The following is a 9,749-nucleotide window of genomic DNA, read 5'->3' as shown; positions in this document are numbered from 1 at the left end:
ATTCACACTTCTGGTGGGAATGCAAAATGATTAAGGCCACTTTAGAAGACAGTCTGGCAGTTTCTTACAAAGCTTTAAAAAAAAAAAAAAAAAACTCTTACTACATGATTCAGCAACTGTATTTACCTAATATCCTAAGTATTTACCCAAATAAGTTAAAAACTTATATCCACATAAATGTTTATAGCACTTGCAAAAACTGGAAGCAGCCAAGAAGTTCCTCAGTAAGTGAATGAATAAATAAACTGTGGTACATTCATACAACGGAATATTGTTCAGCGATAAAAAAATAAATAGCTCAGACCCCAAACCATAAAACTCCAAGAAGAAAACATAGGGGAAAAACTTCATGACATTGAATTTGGTAATGATTTCTTTCTTTTTTTAAAAAATTATTTATTTATTTATTTTTGCCTGCATTGGGTCTTTGTTGCTGTGCACAGGCATCTTCTAGTTGTGGTGCGCAGGTTTCTCATTGTGGTGGCTTCTCTTGTTGCAGAGCACGGGCTCTAGGCGCCCAGGCTTCAGGAGTTGTGGCTCACAGGCTCTAGAGCACAGGCTCAGTAGTTGTGGTGCACGGGTTTAGCTGCTCCATGGCATGTGGGATCTTCCCAGATCAGTGCTCGAACCCGTGTCCCCTGCATTGGCAAGCGGATTCTTAAGCACTGTGCCACCAGGGAAGCCCGGTAATGATTTCTTAAATACGATAACAAAGCACAGAGAAAAGCAAAAATAGACAAATGAGACTACGTAAAACTTAACTTTTGTTTATCAAAGACCACAACAGAGTAAAAAGACAACCTACAGAATGGGAGAAAATATTTTCACATCATCTATCTTATAAGGAATAAATATCCAGAGCATATAAAGAACTCATATTACTCAAAAACGAAAAATCAAATAAACCAACTAAAAATGAGCAAAGAACTTGAATAGACATTTTCCCATAGATACACAAATGGCCAACAAGCAAGTGAAAAGATGTTTAACATCACTAATCCTCAGAGAAATGCAAATGAAAATTATAGTAAGATATCACCTCACACCCGACAGAATGGCTACTATCAAAAAATCTAGAATATAACAAGTGTTGGTGAGGGTGTGGAAAGTTGGAATCCTTGTGCATGGTGGTGGAAACATAGAATGGTACAGATGCTATGGAAAACAGTCTAGCAGTTCCTCAAAAAATTAAAAATAGAATTATCATATGATCCAGCAACTCTGGGTATAAACCCAAAAGAACTGAAAATAGGGTCACAAAGAAATATTTGCACACCCATGTTCGCAGCAGCATTATTCACAATACCCAAGACACAGAGGCAACCCAAGTGTCCACTGACAGATGAATGGATAAACAAAACATGGGACTTCCCTGGTGGTACAGTGGTTAAGAATCCGCCTGCCAATGCAGGGGACACGGGTTTGATCCCTGGTGCAGGAAGATCCCACATGCCACAAAGCAACTAAGCCCGTGCGACACAACTACTGAGCCTGCACTCTAGAGCCCGAGAGCCACACTACTGAGCCCACACGCCACAATACTGAAGCCTGCGCACCCTAGAGCCCATGCGCCACAACTACCGAAGCCCACACACTCTAGGGCCCGTATGCTACAACTACTGAGCCTGCGTGCTGCAACTACTGAAGCCTGTGCTCCGCAACAAAAAAAGCCACCGCAACGAGAAGCCCATGCACCGCAACAAAGAGTAGCCCCCGCTCGCTGCAACTAGAGAAAGCCAGCACACAGCAGCAAAGACCCAACACAGCCAAAAAACAAAACAAAACAAAACATGGTATACACATTCAATGAAATATTTTTCAGTCTGAAAAAGGAAACCCTGTCACATGCTACAGTATGAATGAACCTTAAGGACATTATGCTAAATGAAATAAACCATTTACAGAAGGACAAATAATGTATGATTCCATTTATATGAGGTATTTAAAGTAGTCAAATTCATAGATATGGAAAGTAAAATGATTACAAGAGGCTGGGGTAGGGGCCAAAGAGAAGTTGTTCAGTGGGTGTAGAGTTTCAGTTCTGGAGATCCGTTTCACAACAGTGTAAATATACTTAATATTAGAACTGTATATTTAAAATGGTTAAGATGGCAAATTTTATATGTGTTTTTTATACCAAAATTTAAAAAAAATAGCTATCAGTCCACAAAAAGATACGGAAGACCTATAAATGCATATTACTAAGTGAAAGAAGCCCATCTGGAAAGGCTACATATTCTTTGATTCCAACTATGACACTTGACATCCAGGAGAAGGCAAATCTTACAGAGACAACAAAAAGATCAGTGGTTGCCAGGGGTTTGGGAAGAGGAAGGCAGGGATGAACGAGTGAAGCACAGGGCACTTTTTTAGGGCAGTGAAACTATCCTGTGTGAAGCTGTAATGATGGATACATGATGTCATGCATTTGTGGGAACCCACAGAAAGCACATCAAGAGTGAACCCTGGGGACTTCCCTGGTGGTCCAGTGGCTTAAGACTCCACGCTCCCAATGCAGGGGGCCCAGGTTCGATCCCTCGTTGGGGAACTAGATCCCACATGCCGCAACTAAGAGTTCGCATGCCACAACTAAAGATCCTGCATGCTGCAACAAAGATCCCGCAAGCGACAGCGAAGATCCCACGTGCCACAACCAAGACCCAGCACAGCCAAATAAATAAATAAATTTTTTTTAAAAAAAAGAAAGACCAAGTTTGTTTAAAAAAAAAAAAAAAACATGGAAGAGTGAACCCTAATGTAGATTGTGGAGTTTAGTTACTGTAGCAACATTGGTTTAACTATAACAAACGCACCTCACCAATGCAAGGTGGAGTAGGGAGGGGAATATGGGGACTCCTGGCCCTGTCTGCCTGGCCCTGCCTAGGTGCTTGGGATTCAGACAGAGCAGACAGTCTCTGCTGAGTGCTGGTGTCTGCAACCCAGAGGTGGTCACAGGTAACTCTGGGGAGGAACCTGGACCTGACTTGAGCCCAGAGGACAAGTGGAGCTTGTACTGGGAAGGGAAAGGCATTCGAGGGAGGAGGAAGAGAACGAGCAAAGATGTGGAGACAGAAGCTCGCTGGCACGAGACGTGGAGGGAAGACGAGGTCATACAGGGAGAATGAATGGCAGGAGTGGGGGGCAGCAGGCAAACACACAGCTGGACAAGGGAGGGGTCAGCCTGCAGAGGCCTCGAAAGGCAGGCCTCCCTTCACGGGCCTTCACGGGCAGGGTCCCAGGGTTCTCCTTCCAGCTGCAGTTTACTGAGCACTTGCTACGTGCCAGGTGGGCACCAGGCACAGTCCAGTGGTTAGTTCTGAGGCACCGTCCACTCCACAGCCTCGGTCAGGAGGAGGCTGCTTAGAGACAGACAGCGATCAGACAGACGAGGACAGTGAGGGACACAGGATGGAGACAGGCAGAAAGAACAGTGAGAGACAGAGAGAGGATGGGGAAAGATAGAGGGTCAGAGAAGAACAGAGACACAGAAAGAGAGAAAGACAGAGAACAGAGACAACTATAGACACAGAAAAGACAGCAAGGGACAGTGAAAGAACCAGAGATTGAGAACAGAGACAGGGCAGCACGGGACAGACAGAGGATGGGTCAAGCAGTGAGCGACATTGGATCTCGACAGATGACAGGCAAGACGGAAGGCCTCCTGGCAGCAAGGGCCACTCCTACCCCTGTCGAGACCAGACAGGCAGGGTTAGGACACCAAATCCACCACTGATGTGCTCTGTGACCTGGGCAAACCCCCGAGCCCAGGGTGGGGTGAGGGTGATGGCAGCACTTCTCACAGGTCGGAGGCACAGTCTTGGGACCTGGGCACCTCCCTAAAGGCAGCTGGGCCATAGAGTGCAGAATTCCAACAGGAGGTCCAGACCAGGCTTCAGACTGGGCACTGGGGGCTGGACTGGCGCTGGTGGGGTCTGCAGGGCCGGGCAGCGGGGGTGGCACTGGGCTGCCGAAGCGCTGGGCTCACAGGCCCACTCCCAGTGGAGTGGGAGCCCAGCTGGCCAAGCCCAGCCATCTGTGGGGCCAGCGTGCCCCCTAGCGGCCACCTGCTCCTCCCCTCGGCCGCAGGAGCTGGGAGGGGAGCCAGAACGGGCTTCACTGGGCTGAGCCAGCCCCTCGCCCTGCAGGGGCATCAGGAAACCTGCAGGTAGAACTGCTCCAAGGCAGGACAGGAGTCATAACCAAGTAGCCAGGGAGGTTTTCCCCGTGGGGTTGGCGGGGAGCACAGTGTGGAGACCAGGGAGGCCCTGATGAGAAGAATGTTGCTGACCACTGGTCAAGAGGGGCTCAGGCTCCCTCCTGCTGAGGGTGGGCCCCTCACGGGCTCCTCCCGCACTCTCAGAACAAACCCATGGGCACCTCCACCTGGACTGTGGTCACAGGGGCAGCCCCCCTCCTGCACCACTCCCCGAGGGCTTGCGGTTTTTGACTAACCCGTTCAGGATCCTGAGGCTCCCTTTACAGCAAAGGAAGGGGCAGTGGACACAGGACTGTGGTGATACCCGGCACTCGCTGACATGTGACACCCTTCAAGGACAGCGTCCTCCCCCAGGATGCCACACCCACATCAACAGTATCGCGAGGCCCTGTGTCCCCACAGGTAACCAGGTCTAGGAACTGGGGTGGGAGCTGGGGGGCCTCCCGTGGGCACCACTCCAGGCAACCCACTTGGGAAATCTATGTTTCTCGTCCCTGCGCCTTTGGGCTCTGGGCGGAGAAGGCACAGAGGTCCACCAGACTCAGAGATGGCCTGCTCCACTAATCCCTCCCCACAAGACACCAGCAGGTGAGGAGTTGAGTCGCCGTCCCAGGACACAATGGGGACAGGGTGCTCTGTGACTGGGTAGCTCTTTCTTCTCCACCCGCCCCGCTCCGGGCCCAATCTTGACGGTAAATGGGGCTCAGACCCCTGGGGACGTGGGGCTGGACCCCCACAACAGAGACGCCCCCTGTAACCAGCAGGGGGGCAGTCCAGAGTTCAGGAGCCCAGCCTGGGTGGTGGGGAGGAAGAGGATGAGAGCAGCGGCCCAGGGTTCCTCTCGCAAGGTTGCAGCCAGATCCTGGGAAAGCTGTCCCCAGGGATGGCACCCTGGGGACTGCCGTGGCTGCAGGGTTTGTGGTGAGGCCCTCCGTCCCCGGGTGCTGAGGGCTCGCAGCTGTCACCCCTCCTGGCACTGCTGCCCACAGTCATGCGCATGTCCAGTGACTGGTCAGCATGGGGACAGGGCCCAGCCCCCTTGCCTCAACAGGGACAGCTCCCGCATAGTTCCACAAGGCATCTGCAAGCAGTCCCTGGACCCAACGCCCTCGGCCCCCTCCTAGGTACCCACAGCCCCATGCTCTGCCAGGCCTTCCCCCAGGGAGTCACTTCTCCCTGCGCTGGCCCCCCTCCTGAAGGCTGATATGCTCCTTGCCATCACCCCACCCCCACACCGTGTCCTCCACCACAGTGACTGCTGCCCTCAGAACAAAGCCCTCGCGTGGCCTCAGGCTCGGCCTCAGCTGGCCCTACCCTGTCCCCGGCCACACCCCTCAGCTGGCTGCCTCTGAACACAGCAGGACCCCTGGGAGACAGGACCCCCCGGGAGAGCGCCTGCCTCCTAATCGATTCCTCCGCAGCCTCGTCAAAGCCAGACTCAACCACACTGGGGGTTCCGACCACTCTGGGGGGTCCGGTTCATATCAGGCCCAGCTGGGCCGGGAGCTCTGGGGAGCACCGGCACCTCTGGCTGCTCCACAGGAAACGACCCACGTCCAGCCCCCAGACACCTGCTCCCTAGACACCCTGCCTGGGGCTGGGCTGGGGGCCTGGAGCCGAGTGGACGCAGGGCGGAGGCCACAGGCTAGACTGGCCTCATGGGTTGCAGCTCTCGAGTGAAGGGCCGTCCAGGCCACAGTACCTGCGGGCAGGGTGGGGTGCTGGCAGGCGGCCCGGGCAAGCTCTACAGAAGCTGCCTTCCTCCCCATCCAGGGCCGTGGCCCAGGCAGGCTGATGTGTGGGCCGTCGCTGAGGCCAGTCCCTGCTCAGAACATCACCTGTCTACACAGGACTGCTCCATCACCATGGGAACCAAGGCCCCTTCCTGCTGCCCTTCTGTCAAGCTGCCCGCGGCCACGCGCTGCAGCTCTGACCACCTCAGGCACCCACTGGAACTGTGAGGAGGAGGAAGAGCGGGGCCCTCCCTCAGGGGCTGGGGCTTTCCGCACACTTCCTCGCGGACTCACATGTGGGATGTGCAGCCCTGCTCTGTTCAACCTCCAGGCTCAGAGGGCTGACTGCGCACCCACGGACACATGTCTTCCCGCAAAGCCCAAGCTGGAGCCCAAGGCGTTCACAGAACAGCCCCAGGGCCGCCTCCTCTGGAAAGCCGCTGGCTAAAATGTATCAACCACCTTAAGAATCTTCACAGCCTGCAGTCAGCAACACCCCTCATAGGAATCTAGGTGGGGGTGGGCAAGCTCTAAGGCCCACGGGCCACATCCAGCCTGAGACCTGGCTCTACCAATGCAGTTTTACTGGGACACAGCTACGCCCTTCATGTATGTACTGCCCATGGCTGCTGCTCTGCTACAAGGTGCACTGACAGAGACAGCCTGGCCTGCAAAACCCAAAGCATCTACTATCTGGCCCTTCACAGAAAAAGTTTGCCCCTGCTCTAGGCTAAGAAACTCACAGAGAAGGCAGAGAAAAACCCTATATACAGATACATTCAAACGTTACAGCTTATAACAGTGACATAAACTGGAAGTAATCCACGCTTCTGAGAGTAGGAGCTCCACTGAGAAAACTGTGAATCTATATGATTAAATATTTCCCATGACATTTATTAAATTTTTGATGAATTAGAGAAAATGTTTATTATGTGGAACAAAAAACTAACATGGAGAGTATGATTCCTACACGTATAGAAAAAGCATAGAGAGAAAGATGTCAAAATGGTGACAGGCCCTGTCCCTGGGTGGAAGGGTTACAGGTGACTTTTTTTTTTTTTTTTTTTTGCTTCTTTACTTTTTCACTGCTCTCCAAAATTTGTAAAACAAGCATAAACTACTATGCTTGGGTGATCAAAACACCTCCCATGACAATTCCCTTCCAGCTTCCTCCTCGCTCCTATCCTGTCTCATTCTGTCTGTCTCTCTCACTCTCTCTCACACACACACACACACACACACACACACACGCTGTGGAGACAGCACAGAGGGGGTTTCTCTGTGGAGGGGAAGGTCACAGCCCAAACACAGGACTCTGTCCAGGCTGGTCCCTCTGCCTGGGACACCTGTCCCCTCCTCAGTAAGGGTAGCCCCGACCTCACTGTCCCTGGGAAGCTGTGTCACCATCGTTTTGCCCGAGCAAGGGAACCATGTGACTGCCTTGCCCTCGAGCACGGCTCCTTAGGGATCTAAGGGGACGGTAGCCCCGTCTGATTTACCTCTCGACCCCCAGAGCTCAGGCCAATGTCTGGAGCCTAATGTTTAATAAACCAAACAGGGGGGAAAAGTGGATGAAGACCAGGAAATGGGGCTTCCAAGAAGGCAGAGAGAAGAGAAAGTGGGAAATAGGATCCTCCCGTGTATGCAGGCCCCACATTTTCTCTTCAGAGGCATCCTCAACCCCACCCCAGCCAGCTCTGGTCCCCACCCCCCCGGCCACGCTTCCTGGAAGAGCCCTTGCAGGCTCCTTCCTCGCCTCCCACCTTCTTTCACGTGTGGCTTCAGGCAGCAGACACCCTGCAAGCTCCTGAAGGTCTCACGACCCAAATCCACAGGTATGTGTCAGCCACGTCTTCTCAGACCCTTCCCATGTTCCCTGGACGCCCTCTAGCCTAGTTCTCAGGGCTTCCTTCCTCCCACCAGGTGCTCCCCCGTCTCCTCGCAGGTTCTGGTCCTTCCTCAGGCTCCCTCTGCCTCTGCTCTCAACCCTTCTCTCCCACTCAGGGCACTCTCATCCCTCTGCAGGTGCCACATAAACACAGACGCCACCCAGGCCTCCACCTTCCACTCAGACCACTGCCCAGAGCCAAGTGCACGGACTCAACTGACACCTCCGCCCAGACCTCCCCGGCACCTCCAACCTGCAGAGTGCCCAGTCTCGGTGGCAGGCCTCCTCCAGCCTGTAGCCCAGGAGCCGGCCTCGGGCCCCCCCACCCCTCACACACAGCCCACCACCAACCCTACAGCTCTCTCCTCCCCAGCTCCCTCGTCCCCGCCTGCAATTCTCTGTCCACACTGCAGCAGGGGAGCCTCAAAATGCAGATCTGCTCGCCTCACACCTCAGCCACCCACCTCTGGTTTTAAAAACACTCCAGTGCTTTCCTGTTGCTTCTGTAGTAACAAGCACGACCCTGTGTACGCAGCTCTGCTCTCTGCCCCCAGCACGCTCCCCCTGCCCCGCACCATGAACCCTTCCCTCACAGCCCTTGCCAGAGGCCAAGCCTCCCCTGGCCTCTCCAACCACTCAAAGCACCTCATGTCCCTCTTTCACAGCCTGGGTCACAATTATCCTTTTATCTGTACGATCCCTGGACCCACATCAGCCACCCCCACTAGCACAGGACTCAGTGGGCACAGGAGCTGGCATCACCGAGGACCCTGAGGCCTTCTGACTGGCCGGAGGGCCAGCACAGTGCCCAGCTTGTGGACGCTGCCTAATACGACCCTCACGGAGAGGCAGGCAGTTTGGACAAAGCAGCCAGGCAGCCAGGTGAGGCTGGCTGAGAGTGGAGTTGGGAGCCCCAGAGGTCCAACGTGGGTCTTTCTTTAGTGGGGTGGGGGCTTCAAGAGACAGGTATGAGCCAGAGGCATGAGGACAAGGTAGGTGAACACCTATCCTGGCCTCAGTTTGCTGCTGCCCCACAAGTACTGCCGAGTCTGAAAGGTACAGCCCAGGACACGGGCTCTGCGACACAACAGCCCTGGCAGAGCTGCGCATGCCTCAGGCCCCCCACAGGCACTTACTCGAGTCTCACCGCCCACCCTTACCTTACATGTTGTGCCCACCAGGGCTCCGTCCCGGCTCCAGGTGGCACCCTGCACCAGGTCCCCGTGGGCCGCCAGCTCTGCAGAGAAGCGGCCAAGGTCAGGAGGGGTCCAGGGTCCCCCCAACCCTGTCCCATGCAATGAGGGCATCAGGGAAGCTGGCGCAGGCAGGCCTGGCTTGGGGGTAATTCCGGGAAAGGGGCAGCAGCAGCGAGGGTGCTTCAGGCAGAGGAGCAAGGGCAGCAGCTCCTCCCAGATTGGGGGGGGATGCTTTTGTTGGGGGGGTGCTTCCTTCAGCCCTGCCCTCCTCAGGCCACGCTCCCACTCCCTTCCCAGGCTCCCTGCTCCCGGGCCACCCCACTCTGCTCAATCACCAACATCCCCCCAACCCCCACAGACCACGGACATGTCACACACACACCCGCCCTGGGCCCCTACTCGGGCCATCCCCATTCCCTCCCCCCACAGCGTGACAGTTTTAAAATGTGTCCACAAATTCTTTGACACTCCTCCTGTTATAGACCGAATTGTGTCCCCCACAAAAAGATGCTGAAGTCCTAACCCTCAGCACCTGTGAAGGTGACTTTACTTGGAAATAGGGTCTTTGCAGATGATCCACGGGGGAGGCCTGAGGTGATGATCAAGTTCAGCTGATATTGCTAGAATGGACCCTAATCCAGCATGAACGGTGTCCTTGTGAAAAGGGAAATCAGAGAGAAGATGCAGACACAGAGAGAAGATGATGTGAACAGAGG

At 54.1% G+C, this 9,749-nt stretch overlaps 1 protein-coding gene across 2 annotated transcripts in view; it reads right to left on the bottom strand.

Annotated features, from left to right (window-relative positions):
* The window catches only part of CORO7 (coronin 7), a 57,856-nt gene that overhangs the window by 37,642 nt on the left and 10,465 nt on the right, over positions 1 to 9,749 (bottom strand). For both annotated transcript variants that reach the window (XM_089896229.1, XM_022594750.2), the window contains exon 6: positions 8,998 to 9,074. In XM_089896229.1, coding sequence (XP_089752355.1) covers positions 8,998 to 9,074 — 77 coding nt within the window. The remainder of the gene's footprint in view (positions 1 to 8,997; positions 9,075 to 9,749) is intronic.

This window comes from Delphinapterus leucas, chromosome 15, assembly GCF_059928025.1.
Source record: "Delphinapterus leucas isolate spDelLeu-1000000601 "Yukka" chromosome 15, BTC_Dleu_Yukka2, whole genome shotgun sequence".
In the NCBI taxonomy this organism is placed as follows: domain Eukaryota; kingdom Metazoa; phylum Chordata; class Mammalia; order Artiodactyla; family Monodontidae; genus Delphinapterus; species Delphinapterus leucas.
The sequence above is the reverse complement of the archived record's forward strand: the minus strand, read 5'-3'. Positions and strand labels throughout refer to the sequence as shown.